The following is a 23,101-nucleotide window of genomic DNA, read 5'->3' as shown; positions in this document are numbered from 1 at the left end:
CATTACACATCAACACCGTCCTTACTCAACCTTGGGTTCCGTATCACCAGCTTTCCTGTCCCCTTCTGCCTTCTAGCCCTTATCCCTGGACTGCTGTGTCTCATTAGTCCCATTTTGTTTTATGGGGCTGTCCAATCCCTGGCTGAACAGTGAACCTCGGAAGTGACTTCACCACTGAGCTAAAAGGGTGTCTGGGGGCCAAACTCTCGGGGATTATTGACATTTTGAACAGGATACTTTCTTGTTGTAAGAGCTGTTTTGTGTACTGTATAAGGTTTAGCAGCATCCCTGGCCTCTACCCACTAGATGCCAGTAGCACTACCACCCCTAATAGTGAGAGTCAAAAATATCTCCAGATACTGCCAAATGTCCCCTGAGAGGCAAAATCGCTTCAGGTTGAGAAGCAATGGCCTAGGCCATACCACCATCATGTCATCCTCAACTCTCCTGCTCTGTGAGCCCTTACTGGTAATCCCTAGACTATGTGTTCTCTATTAACAGAATGATCTGTTAAAATCATAAGTCATATCACATTACTTCCCTGCTCATAATTTTCTAATGGCTCCCAACATACTTTGAAGAAAATTCATTTGAGTAAAAGTCAAACTCCTTACTACACTCTCAAGGCCCTTCATGAGCTGGTCCTGGCTACAGCTTCGGCTTTGTTTCTCTCCTTTCTTCCCCTTGCTCATTCTGCTGCAGCCATACCAGCCCTTTTGCTTTTCCTAGAGAACGCTGAGCAGCTTCCATCCTGGGCTGTGCTCTTCCCCAAGGCATTTGCATGGCTCACTCCCTCTTGTCACTTAAGTCTCTGCTTAGCTATCACCTTCTTTGTCCTTCCCTGACCATCCTGTTTAAAGTAGCACAAGAGGAGGCAGGACCAAGACGGCAGAGTAGTCAGACACTTCCAGTGGTCCCTCTTACAACAAAGACCCCAAAAAACAAGTGAGTCGATTACATATGACAATTTAGGAGCCATGAACATCAAAGGCAAACTTGAGGAATCAGACTGAGTGGCAAGGGGTGGGAGAGACGGTTTGGAAGCTGCGAGGAGTTGCCAGACCTGACCTGGCAGGAGCCGGAGCCCTTCAGCCCGGATCAGCTGGTGGTGAGCAGTGAGGCAAGCAGCAGCACTCGGGAGGCGTTCTGCACACCGGGAGAGACCCAGCGGCACAGAGTCTACTTGGCCATCCAGAACCAGTGAGAAGCAGCCCTCAATCAGCGAAAGATAAGCATTTGTGTCTGGCCTACTGCGCGGATCAAAAACAACCCCCTTGGGGAAAAACCTCTCTTCCATTTACCTCCCTGCTCCCTGCTCTGCACTGGGTTCAGGACAGCTTCGGCGACTGCCGAGTCCCGTGGGCCAGAAGTAGGACCTGTCACATGCCCTGAGCCATTCTCTTGGCCTTGGACAGAGAACAAATTAACAAACAGGGGGAAAAATAATCTTCCAGCTCCCCTAAGCCAGGAACTCAGGGTAGGCACAGCTCCTTTGCCTAGGCACAGGCATAAGGGATCCATGGACTTTGAGTGCCTTTCCCCCTGCACAGACTTGTGTGGGCCATTTCAATAGCATAGGCCCTCATTACTGCAGTACAACAGGGTATATACCTGAAGTCTAACTTCAACTGTTTCAGCTGTGAAGTGGCAGGTTCATGACATTTGACACTGCTCTGCCCATTAAGCAGGGTCTTCACCTACCCACATCAGGGGCCTGAGGACTGGTGGCTCCACCCACACCACCTAGCCACCTGCGATAGGGGCCCAAGAATAAGAGGTGCCCCCCAGTCCTTACAGCCAACAGCATTGGGTGCTCATAGTCCAGCTGCAAAACCCACCCACCTACGTGCTCTAGGAAACAGGGACACCCTTTCCTCCTGGACACTTGGGGGTGGCCGTCAGCCCCCTGCCTTGCTCAGTATGTGTCCCCCTGCTGCAGCTGGATGCCTGTGCCTACACCAATCACCCATGCCTGTCTAGAACTGTAGGTGACAGCCTGCACCACATACTTGGTGGCCGACTACCTGGACACCTGAGCTGAATCCATACAGGAGGAGTGGGTGGACTCTTGGGCTCATACACTTAGTAGCAGGTCTGGCCACCTGGTGGCAGGACATTGAAGCTTCAGGGGCACCAGTGAGCAGGCTAGTTCACACAAGCAGCCTATTTGGGCATATCAAAACAAAACAAGAAGCTAGGACACAGTAAGCAAACATAAAATAAATAAATATAATAATTTATTGATGGCTTGGAGACAACAGTCAATATCAAATCACATAAAGAGGCAGACCATGATGGCTTCAGCAAGCTCCCAAAATAAAGAAACTAGAAATTTTCCACAGGAGGAAAATTTCTTGGAATTGCCAGAGGCAGAATACAAAAGATTAATATACAGAACTCTTCAAGAGATCAGGAAGAAAATTAGGCAAAACGTAGAACATACAATAGAGGAAATTAAAAAGATTAGAGAAGAGCATAATGACAAATTTAACAGGCTGCAAGAATCCATAGAGACACAGCAATCAGAAATCCAGAAGATTAACAATAAAACTTCAGAATTAGCAACTCAATAGAAAGTCATAGGAGCAGAATTGAGGCAATGGAAGTCAGAATTAGTGAGATTGAAGATAAAGCACTTGACACCAACTCATTTGATGAAAAATCAGATAAAAGGATTTAAAAAAATGAAGAAACCCTAAGAATTATGTGGGATTCTATCAAGAGGAATGACCTACCAGTGATTGGAGTACCAGAACAGGGGGAGATAACAGAAAATACAGAGAGAATTGTTGAAGATTTGTCGGCAGAAAACCTCCCTGATATCATGAAAGATGAGAAGATATCTATCCAAGATGCTCATTGAACCCCACATAAGGTAGATCCCAAAAGAAAGTCACCAAGACATTATAAAGCAGCACAAGAGCTCTCTATCCCCGTACCCTGCTTGATTTTTTCTTCGCACCACTTCTCCCTGACATACTATATGCTCATTTGTTTACTATCCATCTATCTTCTTCATTGGCATTCCTAGGTGATGTAAATTGTTAAGTTCTGGGCTACTAATCAAAAAGTTGGTGGTTTGAATCCACCCAGAGGTGCCTCAGAAGAAAGGCATGGCAATCTACTTCTGAAAAATCAGCCACTGAAAACCCTGTGGAGCACCGTTCTAGTCTGACACACATGGGGTTGGTTGCCATGAGCTGAAATTGACTCACTGGCAACTGGGTTTTAAGTATCTTCATTAGAACGTAAGTTCCGTAAGAGCAGAGACTTTGTATATCTTGCTTATCTGTGAACTCCCAGTGCCAAGAACAGCTTCTGGCAAATATCAGGCATCCCATAAATATTTATCAAATAAATAAATGAATGAATGAATGACATTTTCAAACCAGCATGCAACTCTTCAGTAAGAGGGTCGTATAGTCCAATTTGGGGCAAACAAAATATATTCTGCTACAGCTGGTGCCTGGACAAGGGCTGGTGAGGAACTGGATAGGATGGTGAAGCCTGAGGTGTCTAAGCATGTCACCAGTGGGCCTATTTGCTTAAGGTCCTGGGAGGGAAAAAGAAGATGGGGCTCATAGGCTCATGGGATACTGTAATTCACAACCCCAAATGAAGAAGAGTTGAAATTACTGTTCCTATTGAGGGGGGGAGAGGGAGCTGGACAGATGGGACAGAAGCAAAAGGCGTGTGCCTCACCTTGGGCTCTGGCTGACTATTGGCAAAGGATGCTTTTCCCCACTATGGTGGCCTGGTTTTGAGTCATCTCAGTGAAGGAGATAGTTAAATTTAGGCTCCAGTAGAGTTTAAAGAATTCAAAACCACTAGTGTAAAGGAAAAATATCTTGAATGTCCCTTGTGGGAGAAGGCAACAGCAAGCATGGGTACTGCAGAAGAGATGAGGGGCATGCAGGGAACCAGTCCCCTCACAGGCACGGCTTTGCAACAAGCAGCCAGAGCTATAAGCACCAACACAGGCAGCCGCAGCAAAGGCAGCACCCAATGATTCATGGAAAACAGCAGCAACTGAGGACTGACACCCACCAGGGACCCACAGAGGAAGGAATCTCTGAAGGGCTAGGCTTCCAGGACAACTGCGAGGTGAGCTGGCGTTCACCACTCCCTCAGATTGGCTAAGGATGGGGAGTCCTGGGGAAATTTGCAATTGAGAAACCAGAAACCCAAATTATCCTTGGAGAAGCCACATGTCTTTGAGGGCTGACACTTGAAAAACTTCAAACTCTCTGATCTAAGCTTCGGTTTGAGGTCTTCTGGTCACTCAGAGTGTATTTGGATGCCTGAGGCTACTGTGATCAAAGAAGGGAGGATCCATTTATGGATGTGGTGTGGGCTCCATGACCCTGCCCCTCCCCTAAATCACATATGCCATTCAGGGTTGGCCAAGGGCCCTTCTCCCCGAGGGACTGCCTGTGATCCCTCTCCACCAAAGCCCCACTTCTTTCTATAGTGATAGTCCCACCAGCACTGATTGGCTGAATTACTCTCCCAGGTCTGAAAAAAGAGATCTTGTAACTCTGAATCACAGTAATCTGTTTGGCAAGAAGATCCACCAGGAGCTCTGAAGTATGGTACCCCATGAATAATAATACCTAACACTTATTGAGCACTTACTGTATGTTAGGCATTTCTACCTGCTTTATATAAATTATGACATTTCTATGGAGTAAGTATTATTATTTTTTTTATCCCTATTTTAGAGATGAGGAGGTCAAGACTTAGAGGGGTTGGATAATTTTCTAGAGCTCACACAGCAAGGCACAGAAGTCTTAATCACTATCCTACACTAACCTCTCTTTTCTTGGAGCAGGTGGTTTCTCTTTTCTAAAGGAGTATCCCACTGCCCTTTTCATGCTTGGAGGTGAGGAAGGGGCACAGAAGTTAGGAGAACAGAGTAAAGACCTCTGGATGAGGTCAGAGCAAGGTTACTGCTGCCTGTGTCTCATGGATGACTATGCCAGCAGTACTCAGAAAACATCCAAGTCCTCTGTTGTAGTGAAACTGCAGATGCACCATGCAGATGTTCCTTGAAATAAAGACTTATCGTCCCAGCTGTCAGCTCCTTCAGGCTTTGCCTCAGCTGCAGACAGCTGCCTGGCTCAAGGTCTTGCTCTTCCCAGAGTGGTAAACGTCCAATGACTTAGGGTGACAAGGGTATCATAGCCCAGCCACTTCAGGCCATTCCAACCTAATGCAGGATTACTTTAAGAGGCTGAAACTTTGTCAGGCCTGCACTGCAGTTTACTCCTTCCAGTCCTCTGTCTCCTTCCTTCCAGAAGTGTGGATCCCTAATAACTACCTTGCATCCCAAACTCTGTCTCAACATCTGTTTCTGGAGAACCCAACCTGCAGCACCTGTGCATCAGGGTAGACCCACTCCTGGCCAACCTCCCTGGGAGGGAAGTTGATCAGAATTCACCTGGTTATCCAAAGAACTCTTGTTCTCTAACTAGAATGGCTAACTCTGCATCCTAACTTTTTCAGTACCATGACCTCCAAGAAATTATATTTGTGCAGTTCATTGAAAGAAATGAAGGAGGCTACTTAGGCTAGGAGGATTGGTCTAGAGTCTCTGGCTGCTCCAGACACTGACTGGTTGCACTGTGGGACGAGGGTATACATGTAACTCATTTGGAACACACTGGGTAGGAAGTTCCAGGTCAACCTAAAAGACCATAATGCTTTAAAGAGTGTGGTTTAAAAAAAGCATACACAAACATACACTCACTAAATGGCCTTGATTATGTAGATTAAAGACTTAATTGTAAAAGGCAAAATTATAAAACTTTTGATAGAAGAATATCTTTATGATCTCAGGAGAGGGAAGGATTTCTTAAATAAAACATACAAAAGAGCAAACTATAAAGGAGAAGACTGATCACTGCACCTGCATAAAAATTAAGAACTTCTATTCATCAAAAGACACCGTGAAGAGACTAAAAAGACAAATCACACACTGTGATAAGATATTAACGATAATATAATAATAATATTAGCAAAATATTCACATTCAGAACATATAAAGAATTCCAACGGATCAATCAGAAAAGTCTAGCAATCCAGTAGAAAAAAGAGCAAAAGACATGAACAGGCTTTTCATAGTAAATAGAAATGGCTATAAACATATGAAAAGATCCTCAGCCTTATTAGTAACCAGGGAAATACAAATATCCATCATTTGCAAGGAAAAATGAATGAGCTACAGGTACTCATATCAACATAGATGAATCTTAAAAACCTGATGTTAGTGAACAAAGCAAATTACGGAAGAATATATGTTTGATTCTATTTTTGAAAACAGGAAAAACTAAGTAATGCCAAGGACAAAACTATCAAGAAGAACAAGGAAAGAGTTAACATCAAATTCAGGATATATTTTCGGAAAGGCAGGGAGTTGCAATCACAGAGTAGCGTTGAGGGGTCATTAAACATGCTGATAATAGTCTACTTCAGGGGTAGGTGGCCCATGAACCAAATTCTGTTCACCACCATTTTTGTACAGTCTGTGAGCCAAGGTGGTTTTTACATTTTTAAATGGTTGAAGAAAAAAACTGAAAGAAGAGTAGTATTTTGTGATATGTGAAAATCATACAAAATTCAAATTTTAGTGTTCATAAATAAAGATTTATTGGAACACAGCCATGTCCAATTGTTTATGTATTGTCCGCCCCCACCCCCACCCCATCTTTCCCCTGTCGGAAGACAATTCTCCATGGGTCCCTTATCTTTCTGCATGTCTTGTGAGCAGAGGCACTAACTGCCTTTGTTCTGGACTATGTTTTCAAGGATGTTTGTATAGTGAGCAGCCTTGGCAGATGTAGTATCTCCCTCCAGAGCAAAAGGCAGGCATGCTCACTGCCAATTATAAATGTTTCAGGTTCCCCAATCTCAGGGTTCCTCTTTTGTAACACAACCCACAGCATGAGCAGGTGCTATCTGGCTCTATTCATATCACCTTGTGAGAATCGGGGCTCAGGGAGCTAGCGTAAGAAAATGCTTGATGCTCTGGCTACTGCTAGTACTGTGAGTAATCATCTGTCCTTTGTTTCTGACCCAGGAGTCTCATGTTTTCTACCAGCATCCATGAAACTGTGGCAGGGTAAAATCTCAGACCATTCACAGTTCTTGACATGCCTTCCCCCGCCCTGTTTACAGATGAGAAAACTGAGGCCCAGTGAAGGGAACTGACTGGCCCAAGGTCACCCACTGATGAACAGCAGCAGTTGCACAAGATCTCATTTTTTCCCAACTCCCAGTCCAGTACTCATTCCCTGCCTCCAGGCAGCTTCTCCGGACCTCTCCAGGCCTCTGTAGGGCCTTAGGACTCTACCTTGCTCCCTGTTGGGCCTCCCAGATACACTTTGTCCTTACCTCTCATGCTACATCTGAAGGTTTGACTGACCACTCCGGTATTATTCTCCTTCTCTGCTGGCCACTGATAGACGTAGACTGTTGTTCTGGAAGATCCAGCATCCAGCACGATTCCATACTGAACAAAAAGAGGAAGGAAGAGTCAAAAATGGGCTAGGCTCAAAGCAGCCTGGGCAGCCAGACCTCCCTGAGGATCCTTTCTCCAGCTGGCCACAGGGAACCCCGAATACCTTTGGGAGCTTAATCCACATTCCTTCACTTAGGTAGGGCTGGCCGAAAGAAGAAAACTATTTTCTCTAAACTACCTTTGTCTCCTTGGACTGTGGGGGAAGGGGATGGAGTAAGGCAGGTCAGATGTTCTAGGGCATGGTTCTCAGCCTTGGCCACACATTAGAATCATCTGAGGAGCTTTAAAAACTCCCAATGCCAAGGATGAACCTCTGACCAACTAAATCAGAATATCTGGGAGTGGACTCAGGCATCAATTTTTTTTTTTTAAAGCTTCCAATGTACAGCCAAGGTTGAGAATTAGTACGCCAAGGATCTTGCATACAAAGATTGGTCCCCTGATTCCCCGTCATCCTGACTCCTGAGGTGGGGGACAGAAGCCACGTGGGTCTCAGAAGGGAAATGAATGGTCAGTCACCTGGCTGTCCTCTAGTTTTTGTCAAACTTCCAGGCTTATCAGCTTGGGACTAAACAATCAAAAGGAAACTACAGTAGGAAGTTCTCACAAGAGAGAGACATTTTAATATCTGCATCAGCCCTCAGAATTACAGCATTTGTATCAAGGAGGAAAAAAAACAAAACAATATTGGGTAGTTGGTGTCACTGAATTGTACACATGTAAAATGTTGAATCGGCAAATGTTGTGTTATCTATATTTTTACAACGGTAAAATAATAATAATAATATTGACATATTGCTCCCACTTTAGTAAAATGTATGTGAACAAATAGTCAGGAAGGTGTTGACTGCACAGCAAAAAAGACTGAGAGTCTTGAACTGTCTTGCCCAGCTTGAGGCAGGCACCAGAGAGCTTCGCCTGAAGGTTTGGCCCCGCCCAGCACTGGACCATATCCCACCAGGAAAGAGCATGTATGAGCAGCCTGTGGGGACTTGACTCAGCAACGCTGACCCAAGGCCAGCATCTGGTTGTGCCTAGAATCAGCCAAAGGGAGTTAGAAGTTTTTTGGATGGTAGCCTTTCCCTCATTCTGCCACCACTGGGTTAGCTTAGCTTATACCAGGGAAGACGAAGGTGGGTTCTAGAGGCAGGCTGACTGGGATGCATTCTCACCTTCGCAACCAGGTAAGATGCCTCACCTCTTTGGGTTCTCTCCACTTTGGAAAGTTTATTTTCAGAAGTAAATAGACTATATGCCTGGCACTTAGTGGATGTTCAATAAGTACAGGCTATGGAGCCCTGGTGGCACAGTGGTTAAGAGCTTGGCTGCTAACCAAAAAGTCAGCAGTTCGAATCCACCAACCGCTCTTTGGAAACCCTATGGGGCAGTTCTACTCTGTCCTACACAGTCGCTATAAGTCAGAATCAACTCAAAGTCAACAGGTTTTTGTTTTTTTTTTAACCACATAGAGAAAAACCAGTCAAACTAAATAGACAAAAAAGCAAGCAATAGAAAACAAGGAAAAAAAGTGAAAAACACACCTCAAATCCCACTATTGTCTTAACACCTCGTTATACATCTTTCCAAATGGCCTTCTGTGTGTATACGTACATGCATACACGTGTTTAGATATGTATCTTCAAGTCAACATAGGACGATACTATACATTGTCTATTTTTTTAAATTGCAGTAAAAATAGAACATTTGCCAAATAAACAAATTTTACATGTACAATTCAGTGACATTGATGACACTCATCCTGTTGTGTAACCATTACCACTATCTTTTTCCAAGTATTTCACCATCCTTAACAGGAACTCAGTGTTCCCTTGTACCTAGTCTTTTCAATGCTCTTTTCTTATTTAACAATATATCATGAACATCTTTCCCTGCTAGTAAAATAGATTTATATCACCACTTTCAATACTTCATTACATCCAGTGTGAGACATAGAATAATTTATTTAACAAATTCCTTGATTCTAGGCGTGTCAGAGGTTTCCAACTTTCTACTATTACAAATTACAAATACTTATTTCATTTGAAATGGGATCAAGCCAAACTAAAAAAAAAAAGTTGCTCCAGCCCCTGAATCACAGCTTCTCCATTATGTTGAGATAAAACACCCTGTGTACACTGGTATTTAAATTTGGATGGCCTCTTAGTCTCAGGCCTTGAGGCTGATGAATGTTAACCGGATCCTAACATGACATCCCCCATGGTGAACAAGAGCAGGCATTGTTCACGTTATGTCCAGGCCGACACTCACAGCGAGATTAAAGCACAGGTTGAAACTGAAGGCAAGAAGGAAAACAGGCACTGAAGAGCCCTGGGCCTCCTTCTTACCAGCCTGCTTTCTTTCCTCCCTCCTGCTGCTGACCTGATCACCCCCAAACACTCCTCACTGCACGGCGCTGACCCAAAAAAACAAGAGGAGAGAGAACAAGAGAAAAATTACTCCAGAGTGTACCTGCCTTTTCCCAAAACTTCTTCTCTCCCACACTTCACAAAGAATGTGTGCTTTCCTGGTATGAAGCCCAAAGCTCTTGGGCTGAGATCAGAAAGAAGGAACAGTGCCCATTCTTATGTGTAACTTTGGCTGGGATCCAGCTCTCACCAGCGTCTGGGGCAGCCAGAGACTCTGCTCCGAGAGCCAGGAGAAAGGGTTGCCCCTTCAGGCACCTGATCCGGTGCTGGGTGGTCCAGCCTTAAGGTTGAACTCTGCTTCTGACTTACACAGATCTATTCCACCATTGTTTACTGACATTTTCAGAAGTGGAAAAATTGGTCTTCAACCAATTTTCAGAGCACATTCGCGTAGCTCAGTGGAATTCAATATGACTCAATGGGAAGTGAGGGGGGAAATGAATTCTAATCTATTCAATTCAGCTAGAGGGTGATGTTTGGATGAAAAGTAATAAGTAATCCTCTGTCTAATGCAGTGTCAGAAAACACCACAGCTTCAATGTGGATATGAAGACACAGTGGGTTAACCAAAACGAAATACATAGTCTTCAGAACTGAACCTCACGGTCCAAAATGTAAAGACTGTGTGATTTTCCAACAAAAGCAAAAGCAAAGGTCATAAGGTCAGGTTCTTAGATTATTCACTATGACTCTAATAAGAACACTACTAGTAATAAATACTCATTAAGTACTTCTAATATGCCAAGCACTGTATAAAGTGCTTTAATAAGTGTTATCACATTCATAAACAGGTACCATCATTATCCCCATTTAACAGATGGGGAAACTGAGGCTTGCAGAAGTAAATAAGTGCCTAAGGTCACATACCTGAGACCAAGCCTGGGACTAACGAACTCTCAAACCTGGACTTATAGCCCCCACGCTTTCCCCTGAGTCCCAAGAAAATCAAGTTTAATGGGAGACAGCTTAGTATTAAGATGCCTGATAAGAGTATCACAGACTTTCTTTGTCCAGATAAAAGGTCCCTCGAAAGCAAACACTTAATTAAGCAGTGTGCAGATCTGGCTGGGGAAGAGGTGCACCAATTTGAATAAGGAGCCCAGGGTCTTCTGGAAAGGAAGAAACGAATTATCCAACTCTTGCTCTTCAACAAGTAGATCTGGCTGATGACCAAGGCTCAATGAAGCTAGAAAGGAATGGCGTCAACATCGCCCGGCCCAGTGGTTGTGCTTTGGAAAGTAATTACTGAGCATGGGAATGTGAACTAAAATGACCCATGACCTTGGCACCCAACATATGCAACTAATGTGCTTGAGCAGGTCACAGACGGCATCCCTGAAACCCTGAGACTGTGCAGGACTCATCTTCAATGGTGACATCATGTGGCTACAAGAGGCAATGGCAATGAGATACTGACCATATAGGACTGAGAAGCTCCAGGGTTCCTGGACAGTTAAGACTGAGGGTGGGGACGGAGAAGGCTCAAGAGGAAGCTGTTGGGCTTAATGATAATAAAGCAGGTGGGAGCCTGTGTGAAAAATGAAAGCCATGCCATCATACTTAACTCTTCAAGCTGGTGGAACAGGTCAGACCAGTAACACAAGGAAAAAGGGACTGGAGACGTTTTAGACCCTTGACTGAGTTTTAATACTTCTGCTCTAAGACTCAAATAAGCCAACGTCAGAGATAAGTCATGGTTGGGTTTAACAGCCAGATAGCATGACATTTCATGACGGTTTTGAGTAACATTCCAGGATCCTAAAGACTGATGACTGTGGAGCTGGCCCCTTGTAACCAACTGTCAGCAACACACAAAGGCAAAATGGGACTTGGAAAACACAAAAAATCACACTATTAAAAAGCCCTCATATTTATTCAACTTCACCTCACAACCCCACCCCCACCCCCAGTGTACACCGCAAACAGAAGGAGAGAGGTCTTGCAACACCCTGAGAAAACTGCATGTGGACCAGTCTCTTCCCAGAACACCTGTCTTTTCTCAAATGTAATCCATCCAATTAAAGAGAATAGGCCTTCTGAGCCAATCTTCCAATGTTATACAACTTCCTGTCCCCTACAGCTGTGACTAGGGCCTGATATCAAGGCTGTGAAGAGATTAAAAATTCTTTCTTTGAACCGTCAGCTAATTCGAGGAGGGTGTCTCTTCTGGTCCCTCCAAATCCTTGCTTAAGGCCACTGGACTCTTTTTTTCCCTTTACTCTCTGGTGGTACATCAGATATGGTGAAACCCATGTGAAATGGTGCACTACAGATTAGTAAGCACAAGTAAGCCCGTGCATACCTTGCTTATTGGGTAGTCCGTCCCTGGCCTGAGCTCACTCTGCTCTGAGAACACAGCATGCTAGGAGAGCTAGAGTAACATCTTCAGGCAACAACCTCAGCCAATGACTGGTGGGAGGTGATGTATAAATACCCCTTGAGTAGGGTAACTCTGAGGGATGTGTTCTCTATGCCCCTTGGTCGGGGCCAACTCTGAGGTGGATTCTGCACTGACTCTTAGGGACCCCTAGCAGGGTTAAGTCCTAGCTGTTCACAGTCATGACTTGCTGGATAACAGGCCCTCTATTGCTGCCTTACCTCCCATCTCACTTCCCCCACCTCCCGACCCATGCTTCCTGGGATCACCCCCAGGAAAACTACTCACACTTACATCTTTGTCTTAGGATCTACTTTTAGGGGAACCCAACCTAAGATAGCAGCACTGAACCTCCTTTAATGGTGCCCTTTCTACTGCCCTGGGATATACTTTTCTCTATTCAGTTTACTCTTTTAGTCTTCTAAGTAATTCCTCCATCTCCCTCCAGTACGAACAGAGGACCTACCTCTTACCTCTCAGAAAAAGTGGAAGCCATCATCTGACAACTGCCTTAACCAGCTCATGCCTAACATTTTGTGGGGCATGAGGCAAAATCTCATAAATGGAGGCTTTTGCCCTGCCCCTGCCCCAAACTTGTTCTCTCCCATCCCTGGAAAACCAACAGAATAAGGAGCTCATGCACACACCTGTGGACAGCCCAGATCTCACATCCAAGCTGTCTACACCCCCTGCCAGAAGCTGCCCCCTTCCCTGGCCACCCCTCAGACCACTAGTGAGGTCCACCCTCAGGAGGAGGTCTACACAGACCCCTGAAATGGACTTGGAACCATTAGGGCAGGAATTTCTGGGTGCCAGCTACTACAGTGTGTTCTACAAGGGGCTCTTGTGGGTATATTCCCTTGTCCCAGAGAGAGAGAGATGCAGCTGGGGTACAGCTAGAGCTGGGCCCTCTAAAGTGCAGGGCCTAGAGCAGCGGCCCAGTTAGCAGGATCTAAAAGTGGTACTAGTCTTAAATTCTCTCCCCAATTTAATAAACCTTTCCTCCTCGCTTCTCTCCTGTACAACTGAGGACATATCCCTCTTCCTCTCAGAGGTCAGTGCCTCTGCCTGAGTTCTCCATTTAGAGCTCAGGATCAGGGAGAGGTGGGGGATAAAGTGAAGGGCCTTGAGATCAGAAGAGCCTCGGTTTCAGTTCTGGCTCTGTCATCCGCTGACTGTAACCTCCATTTCTTTACTCGCAAAGTGGAGGCAATGGTGCTGATGTTATATTGTTTATAGAGGAAGACAGTGCCTGGAACTTGGGAAAACGGCTTTTCTAGGCCTCAGCTAATGTCTTGGACAACCAGATAAATTTGTTTTCCTCTCATCACTGGACAGTTACATAAGGTTCCCCCCGCCCCCAACCCCTGCTTCTTTTTTTAACTCGTGTTATCCATGGCAACTGAGATACTTAAGTAAAATGTCTTATCAAGGAACTAAATGTCATTATCTAGAGGAGATTTTATTTAAATCCTTTAGAAGTGTGGTCTCCAAATGGTAGATCTAACCTACCCACAGACCCAAAGCAATATTAGTTTCTTTCTTATATTTTAAGATAATTCTATTTCAAATATAACCTTTGAAGAGTCACTAATAGCAGGAGAGTACAGAAAGAACTCCCTAGAGTCAGGTATAAATGCTAAATGAGATTCAAATAACATAGTTCAATTCCCTGGACCCTATGGCCCTCCAGCCAAAACTAGTTTTCACGTATTTAAAGGGAGAAAAGTGTCAGAGGATCATGGCACACGTTCTAGACCCAAGAGAGGCCGTACAAATACAGCTCAAGGAGACCTTTCCAAGGTCTTGATTTTTTGTTTACCCAGGCTCGGCTATAACAGGAAACCCTGATGGCACAGTGGTTAAGAGCTATGGCTGCTAACCAAAAGGTCAGCAGTTCGAATCCACCAGGCGCTCCTTGGAAACTCTATGCGACAGTTCTACTTTGTCCTATAGGGTCACTAGGAGCTGGAATTGACTTGATGGCAGTGGGTTTAGGCTAGAATAGGAGCCTGGGTCACCCGATCTCCACTCATGATCAGAGTTGTGTGGTCTGGGGAAACGGGCAAGCTGGTAAAAACTAGAATATGTACTAATTGACAAAAAGTTGGTAGTCATCTGCAATTCTTGGCTACAAACTTTAGCTTTGGTTCCTACAGACAGGAGTCAAAGCAAATCCTTGGAGAAGGGGCCCGTACCATTAATCTGTAGCCTCAAAGCTGACAAACCCAGCACCCTTAGGGCTTCTCCCTTGGGTCTTACATCACCTTCTCCTGGCTCCAGCCAAAGGCAGAGGGAGCAAATTTTCTTTTCTAACTCATGGTTTTAGAATAATTGATGTTATGCTGGTCTATGAATAGCTTATTTCATCCCTTTGCTCTTTTAAAAAAATTTTTATGTATTAAAAATATATATAACAAAATATTCGCCATTTCAACTTTTTTTTAATTTTAATAATGTATTTTATTTAACCCAGTATTATCATTTCAACAGGAAAGCAATATAAAGTTATTAATGAAATGTTGCATATTTCATACTTTGTCTTTAAAATCTAGTATTTTACACTTAAGGCATATCTGACCCCATTTCCAGTGCTTAATAGTTGTATGAGGCTAGTGGCTACTGTGTTGGACAGTGCAGCCACTGAGGTTTCCCTTTCTAATGAGAAATGGCCAATAAGGTTTCCGCTTAATGTGGAAGTCGGATGTTCAGTAGCCTCCTCATCTTCCCATTGACCCAACTTAGTTCAGGATGTTGGTGCCACTATTAGCATTTTCCCACAGAACTACACTGTTTGTCATTTTTGCTTCAGTTAGGTGCATCTAGGGTCAATTTCAGTCTCTTTATTTATTATTTATATTATTGTACTTTAGATGAAGGTTTACAGAACTAACTAGCTTCTAATTAAACAGTTAGTACACATATTGTTTTGTAACACTGGTTACCAATGCCACAACATGTCAACACTCTCCCTTGTAGACCTTAGGTTCCCTGTTACCAGCTTTCTTGTCCCTTCCTGCCGTCCAGTCCCTGCCCCTGGGCTGCAGTGTCCCCCCTAGTCTCATTTTGCTTTATGGGTCTGTCCAATCCCCATCTGAAGGGTGAACCTCAGGAGTGACTTCTTTACTGAGCTAAAAGCGTGTCCGGGGGCCATACTGTCAGGGTTTCTCCAGTCTCCATCAGGCCAGTAAGTCTGGTCTTTTTTTGTGAGTTAGAATTTTGTCCTGTGTTTTTCTCCAGCTCTGTTGTGATCCCTGTCAGAGCAGTCGGTGGTGGTAGATGCGCACAGTCTAGTTGTACTGGACTCAATCTGATGGAGGCTGTGGTAGTTGTGGTCGATTAGTCCTTTGGACTAATCTTTCATTTGTGTCTTTAGTGTTCTTCATTCTCCCTTGCTCTTGACAGTGTGAGACCAGTGGAGTATCTTAGATGGCCACTCACAAGCTTTTAAGACCCCAGACGCTATTCACCAAAGTAGAATGTAGAACATTTTCTTTATAAACTATGTTATGCCAATTAGGCTAGATGTTTACCAAGACCATGGTCCCCACAGCCCTTAGCCCAGTAATTCAGTCCCTCATGGAGTCTGGATGTGTCTATGGAGCTTCCATAACCTGGCCTTGTACAAGTTGTGCTGGCTTCTTCAGTAGTGTGTACTGTCTTACCCTTCACAAAAGTTACCACTTATCTATTGTCTATTTAATGTTTTTCCACCCCTACCCCTCCCCTCCCTTGTAACCATCAAAGACTGCTTCTTTTCATGAGTTTTTATAGTAGTTGTCTCATACAATATTTGTCCTTTTGTGACTGACTTACTTCACTCAGCATAATGCCCTCCAGATTCATCCATGTTGTGAGATGCTTCGCAGATTCATCATTGTTTTTTATGGTTGCATAGTACTCCATTGTGTGCAAGTACCATAGTGTGTTTATCCATTCATCTGTTGATGGGCATCTAGGTTGTTTCCATCTTTTTGGTATTGTGAACAATGCTGCCATGAACATGGGTGTGCATATGTCTATTTGTGTGACGGCTCTTATTTCTCTAGGATATATTCCTAGGAATGGGATTGCTGGATCATATGGTATTACTATTTCTAGCTTTCTAAGGAAGCACTATATGGTTTTCCAAAATGGTTGTGCCATTCATTTCAATATTTTTTACATATATAATTCCATGACATTAATTATGTTCATCATGTCGTGCAATCATCACCCACTATCTGTTCCCAAAGTCCAATCCCTTCACTCTTACCTTCAGTCCTGGAGGGAGGACCTCTTTCTGGTGAATCTGGATGAGCGTGATAGCCACAAGCACCACAACACTCACAAGCAAGACCACCAAGGCAATGATGGCTGTAGTTCGGGAGAGGGCCTTGAACCCTAAAATGAAGACACAAGAGAGGAATGTAGGAACCGACATTGGCCTTCTCAGTAGGATCCGTGGACTGTGCCCATACTGTGTGCACAGGTCACTTCCCTGGGTTTCATGAGACCTACACTTTTAAGGCAGAGTAGCTACTGGGCTCCAATACCCATTTATTCTTCCCCCAAAGTGTAGACTAAAACAGTATTTTCAGGGACGCCTGTGTGGTACTTTTCTGGTGTCTCCCAAAGTATCTTATGTATGTTACTGATTATATTTTAGATGATTAATGATAATATTTGTTTTAATGTGGATTAGAAAATACAGGCTTTCCATTAAAGGAGATGATAAAATATTTCATTAAAAAAAAAAGTTATCATCTAGTTGATTCCGACTCACAGCATCACCATTTAAAAATAACTTCAGTTAATTAAGAAGAAATTATCCCCAAAGAGTACATACTGTACAGTACTGAGGTGATTCCATTTATTTAAAGTTCTAAAACAGGCATGTGACAGACATCAGAACAGTGGTTGCCTGTGGGTTTTGGGGAGGGGCTTTATCGGGAAGGACCGGGTAGAAACATGAGGGCAGTTTCTAGGGTGATGGAATTGCTCTATCTCTTAATAGTTGTGTAGGGGTATTTGGGTATATACATTTGTCAAAACTCATCCAACCTTCAAAAATGTTTTGGGGAAAACCTGAAAATCAAAGTAAATCAGCTCCTTAGCTACAATTTCTCCTAAGAAAAAAATTCTTATAAATTGTCCCTACGATCCTAAAAACATAGCCTTTTGGAAGACAAGAACATCCAGCTTAGGGGTACAACTTAAAACCTATGTGTTTCACCGTATATGAATTATACATAATTTTTCTAAAAGATAAAAAGACATTCAATTAAAATATTGATTAAAAAATAGTCTTGGTAGAACTATAAATATTAATAACAACAAATAAAAAACCCAAATTAGTTGCCGTTGAATTGATTCCAACTCATAGCAACCTATAGGACAGAGTCCAACTACCCCACAGGGTTTCCAGGGAGTGCCTGGTGGATTCAAACTGCCTTTGGTTAGCAGCTGAACTCTTAACCACTGTGCCACTAGGGTTTCCATAAATATTAATGGTGGCACTCAAATGACTGAACTATGATAAACACTGATTTAGTGGAAAGATTCCTGGATTCAGAGAGGGGGAGACTGACATTTGCATCTCGATTATGTCCTTCACCAGTTGGCTATTAAAATCTTAAATTAATTAAAATTAAATAAATAAAAAGTTCAGTTCCTGAGTTGCACTAGCCACATTTCAAGTGCTCAATAACCACACGTGGCTAGTGGCTACCATATTGGATGGCATAACTATAGAACATTGCCATCCTCACAGAAAGCAACGGGACAGATCCTGCCCTATTCCAGAACATTTACTCTTAGATCACCATAACCTATGGTTTACCATTTTATTATTTCTAGGAGACATGTTCCTGGAAGAAATAAAAGGCATATGTAGGCCACCATGGGAGAATTAGATTCAGCCCCAATATCTAATTGCATCACAATACCCACAGTCATGTGGTGGGTCTCAGTGGCTCACAGCAGACAACTTTTTCTGCCCCATCTGATACCCTGCAGTATAGATGTAGCTTCAGACACTTCCTGACGTCAAAGGTGGTCACTTAACACCTTAATTTGTCTACTTTGTCAGTAGGAGTGTAAACAGATGTATACAGCATCAGTGGAGGGCCATTTGTCAATATTATCAAAATTATAAATACACATACCAGCTGTTCCCACTTCTGGAAATTGATTCCACAGAACCAGCCCCATGTGTGTAAAATGACTTACATACAAGGTTACTCACTGAAGCATCATTTGTAATACCAACTGGAAGGGGCCAGTCCAACCAAAACATCACCCACCGTGCAGTTGGCCTTCGGAGCCACTCAAGGGATCCTAAATCACTTTCTGTGAGTCCAGATAAAATATGGGAACCAGCTGGGAACCAGCTTATCCACAGAGGCAATGCTTCACGTCAACTTTTAAAGAATGCATGTGTCAGTGTCAGTTATACAGGTTTAAGAGATTTTTCTCCTAACAAAACACAGTGGATAATTTGAGGTTGAATCTGCCAAGTTAAACTTGTCCTTTCGAAGGAATGTAGCCAATTGGTCCCTATGTGTGATGTTCTAGTACATGTGGTGAAATTCCAAAGTGTTTTGGGGAAAACCTGAAAATCAAAGTAAACCAGTTCCTTAGGTCAAATTTCCTTTAAAACAAAATTCTTAGAAATTGCCCCCACTATCCTAAAACACATGTCCTTTTAGAAGACAAGCATACTCAGTTTAGGGGCCCAACTACAGAACACTGGACAGTAATGGTGTGCAGGCAGTCTCCTGACCACAGCCACGCGCCTGGCCTCCTAAGACCTCAGCGCTTCAGCAGTTTTCAGGTTAAAAGTTGTAATTACCTTATGCAAACTTTTGCCCAGCAGAAAAGGTTATTGCAAAGCAAATGGACCAGACCAGGCCCCATTCATTTAGGGAGGCAATTCAGAGTTGTGCTACCATTAGCGCTAGATAAACACTGTAATTACAAGGTGCTTACCTGGAAGTGGAGACGGCAGACCTTTCATCCACAGACAGGCGGGGCCCGGCGTATACATGTGCGTGCGTGCGTGCGTGTGCGTGCGTGTGTGTGCATTCTGCACACATGACTGCATTCTTAGAAACTGCCCCTACTAATTTATAAGTGATAACAATGCTGACCCATGTGGGGAGGGGGAAGAAGGCTGCCGTAGACATTGAGCCAGCAACAACACTTGGATGTAAATGCAAGATCCGAGTCCTTTAGAATTCATCACAAAATCAAGAATATTTTAAAGCAAACCTTACACACGGCTTTGTAAGGGAAACCACAAGGGTCAAATTAACGGATTACACAAAGCAGAAAAATCATCTAAGTGAAATATGCGTGTGAATCCTTGTTTTGTGCGGGCTTTGATGAAAAGCAGTACTTTTATCCGAGGAGTGCTGGTAGTGAAACCCTGGTGAGCAACCGAGTCTCAAACCAATGAGATTCATTAAACACTCATTTGCAGGGGCCGTGGATGAAAGACCGCGGGCTGAAGCTGGAACTCTCGTGTGATTTGACAAAACCATGCCTGCTGCCTGCGGAGATATACTAACCTGTTTGCTCACAGGGTTGGCGGTTCAGCACGGTGAACATCTTTTCTCCCAGCTGCCGGCGAGAGAACAGAGAATGACAATGCCTCCTGGCCTCTGAGGCTCTAACTAAGAAGTTTAATAAACTTGCACAACGTTCAAACACCAACCCACTCCACTCTCTCTATATCAAAACCTCTTCAGAGGCCAGATGAGCCCAAACCTGCAACTTCGAAGAAAGACCTGAAGCTAGGGCGTAATTCTAGTATCTCCTCCCCAAAAGCAAGGAGGGGAAGAAAAGGTTTCTGAAACTTTAAACTGAAAAAAAAAAAAAAAAATCCAAAAATTCATCCTCTTAAATTTTGGAGGTATTTTTAGCAGGTATCTCCCCACCTCTACACACCACCCGGGGCTAGAACAAATCTTCCTCCTGTTATTAAAACATTCACGGGGCTGAAGCAAGGCTTTTTCCGCCAAGCACACCAGAAAGGGAGGTTTCTGTGTACCTCGTGAGCCCAGAGTCGCTCTTTAAAGGCCCAAGAGCAGTTATCTTTAGCTGCGGGCTAGAAATATATTGCAAGGGGGCGTCGGGCCCCTAGGGTCCAGCACGCCCAAAATCGGAGGGTGGGTAGCTATTCTGGACTGCGTCCTCACAGTGACAGGCATCTAAGCACCCAGCGCATCTTCTGGCCCGTAGAAGCGCTGGGTGAAGCCCAATCCTCCAATCCCGAGCGTGGCACGGACCACCTCCCGCCGCCCGAGGATTTGGGGCTCGCGTCCTCGGCCATCTACGGGAATCCGATTCCGTTTCCTTCCCTCCCGGCCGTCAGCCTCGCGCAGTCCACCGCTCTTTCCTCGGAGGCTCGGCGCGGGGTGCCATGCTCTCACCTGTGTGCGGCCAGTCGGGGAAGACAGTGGCGCTGCAGCAGTGGCAGCCGGCGGCCAGCGCGCAGGAGGCGTCAGCAGAGGCGCGGAGGTGGCAGGGCGGGGCGGGGGCGGCGCAGCTTGAGGCCGGGACCGCCCCTTGTCGGTATGAAGGCCAAGTACTTCTTCACCATCCCTCTTCTAGTTCCTTCTACCTTCGCCCTTAGCCCTCCGTGGAAGAGGAACAGAGGGAGAGACAACCTCATCTCGGACACCACCCCCGCCTGCTCCAAGTGGTTCACTGCCCACCCCCCACCCCCCACCCCACCCCGCTCCGTGTCCGGGCCAAATAGCACTTCACCTTCCCCTCTTCTGGTTCCCTCTACCATCACCTAAATGGAAGAGGAGGCTTCACGTGCCTGCCCAAGTGGAGGTCCACTGCCTGTCTCCCTCTTCTGTCTGCGTCAGGGCCAAGAACCTTTGGATCTCTCTTCTAGTTCCCTCCATCAGTACCCCAACCCCAAGTGGAGGGGAAGTGGGGGCAGGGCGGGGCAAGGACTGGGCACTGGGTGTGAAACGTGGGCGCTCAGGGCCTCATGGGGCCCTCAGCAGGCCGGCCCTATGCCAGGAAACAGCCCCATCTCTCCTTGGGGGTAGCGTGGAGGTGGGAAAACAATTGTAGTATTGGGGACTGAGCAGACAGACCAGCTCTTGGGGGCCAGGAGCGCAAAGTAAAGCACACAATTCCTTTTCATGTATCACAGCAAAACAGCCTTGGCCATCCCCACAGACATTCTCGCTGGATATTAAGAGCAACGCTCCCCCATCCCATTTTATATGGATGTGGTTAGGTCAAAACCGAGGACAAGCACAGTCTGGAAGAGGCCAAGTAGGAAAGACGACAAAAATGCAGCATGGGGGCAGCAGCGATCCAATGTCCCAGGAGCCTGTTACAATGAAGCTACAGGCATCCCTCTGGACCTCTGACCCCAAGGACCCTTGGGATGATCCCAGCAAGAGGGCTAATTGGGTTTCTCCCTTTATGAGGCCCCTGAATGTGGGAATGGAGAGCTGAGGCCCAGACTATGTCCCGGGCCCACCTGGTCTCTCCTAGAGATCTAGGCCCTGGCCTCCACCTGTTTCCTGTTCTGTGCAGGTGGGGGCCAAACTGCCTACCCTAAGAGGGCCTTAGGAGAGGAATGCCTCTGAGCCAGGAAGGGAGGGCCCAAACCAGTTGTGTGTGGGGGTGTGTGTGTGTGGGGGTGTGTGTGTGTGTGTTACAGGATCTGCACTGGGGGTGTCAGACATACAGGAATGCTTGTCATATTGTTGTTAGCTGCCATTGGGTTGACTCTGACTCATGACGTACTTATGTACAACATTGCCCAGTCCTGTATCATCCTCACAACTACCAGCATATTCAAGGCCATTGTTACAACCACAGTGCCAATCCATCCCACCAAGGGTCTTCTTTGCCTGAGTTTGGTGATGTAAAGGGCCAATGGCGTCCTTCAGCCATCGATCCCTTCTGATGACATGTCCACAGCAAACAAGTCAGATAATACTCTGTTGTGATCCATAAAGTTTTCATCAGCTAATTTTTGAAAGTAGTTTGCCAGGTCTTTCTTCTTAGTTTGTCTTAGTCTAGATGCTCTGCTGAAACCTGTCCACCATGGGCATCCCTGCTGGTGTTTGAAATACTGGTGGCATAGTTTCCAGCATCACAGCAACATGCCAGCTACCACAGTACAGCAAAATGACAGCGGGGTGATGGCTTGCTGGATTATAAGATTTGTTTCCTCTGAAAGCTGTAGGCCAGTGAAAGATAAGGCACATTGGCATGTCTTAGTCATCTAGTGCTGTTATAACAGAAATACCATAAGTGGATGGCTTTAACAAAGAGAAATTTGTTTCTTCACAATAAAGTAGGTTGAAAGTCCAAATTCAGGGCATCAGCTCCAGGGGAAGGCTTTCTCTCTCTGTCGGCCTTCTCATCAATGTTCTCCCGGGCTAGGAGCTTCTCCACACAGGGACCTTGTGTCCAAAGGACGCACTGCTTTCTTGGTGGTATGAGGTCCCCTACTCTCTGCTTGCTTCCCTTTCCTTTTATCTCTTGAGAGATAAAAGGTGGTACAGGCCACACCCTGGGGAAACTCCCTTTACATTGGATCAGGGTTGTGACCTAGGTAAGGGTGGTGTTACAATCCCACCCTAATCCTCTTTAACATAAAATTACAATCACAAAATGGAGGGCAACCACACAATCCTGGGAATCATGGCCTAGCCAAATTGATATACACAATTCTGGGGGGACATAATTCAATCCATGACATGGCAGATAGATAACTTTTCACCAGGGGGATCTTAAACCCATAAACAGCTGCTGACG

At 45.0% G+C, this 23,101-nt stretch overlaps 1 protein-coding gene across 1 annotated transcript in view; it reads right to left on the bottom strand.

The window, feature by feature from the left end:
- Positions 1-19,915, bottom strand: part of ENTPD3 (ectonucleoside triphosphate diphosphohydrolase 3) — a 49,065-nt gene extending 29,150 nt beyond the window's left edge. Inside the window, exons 1-3 of the mRNA XM_004368413.1 lie at positions 19,873-19,915; positions 16,578-16,705; positions 7,393-7,510 (exon numbers count right to left, since the gene is read on the bottom strand). Coding sequence (XP_004368470.1) covers positions 7,393-7,510; positions 16,578-16,705; positions 19,873-19,912 — 286 coding nt within the window. The 5' untranslated portion in view covers positions 19,913-19,915. The remainder of the gene's footprint in view (positions 1-7,392; positions 7,511-16,577; positions 16,706-19,872) is intronic.
- Between the last annotated feature and the right edge of the window lie 3,186 nt (positions 19,916-23,101).

Source organism: Trichechus manatus, unplaced genomic scaffold (assembly GCF_000243295.1).
Source record: "Trichechus manatus latirostris isolate Lorelei unplaced genomic scaffold, TriManLat1.0 scaffold00001, whole genome shotgun sequence".
NCBI lineage: Eukaryota > Metazoa > Chordata > Mammalia > Sirenia > Trichechidae > Trichechus > Trichechus manatus.
This window is presented reverse-complemented; position numbering and strand designations above follow the sequence as displayed.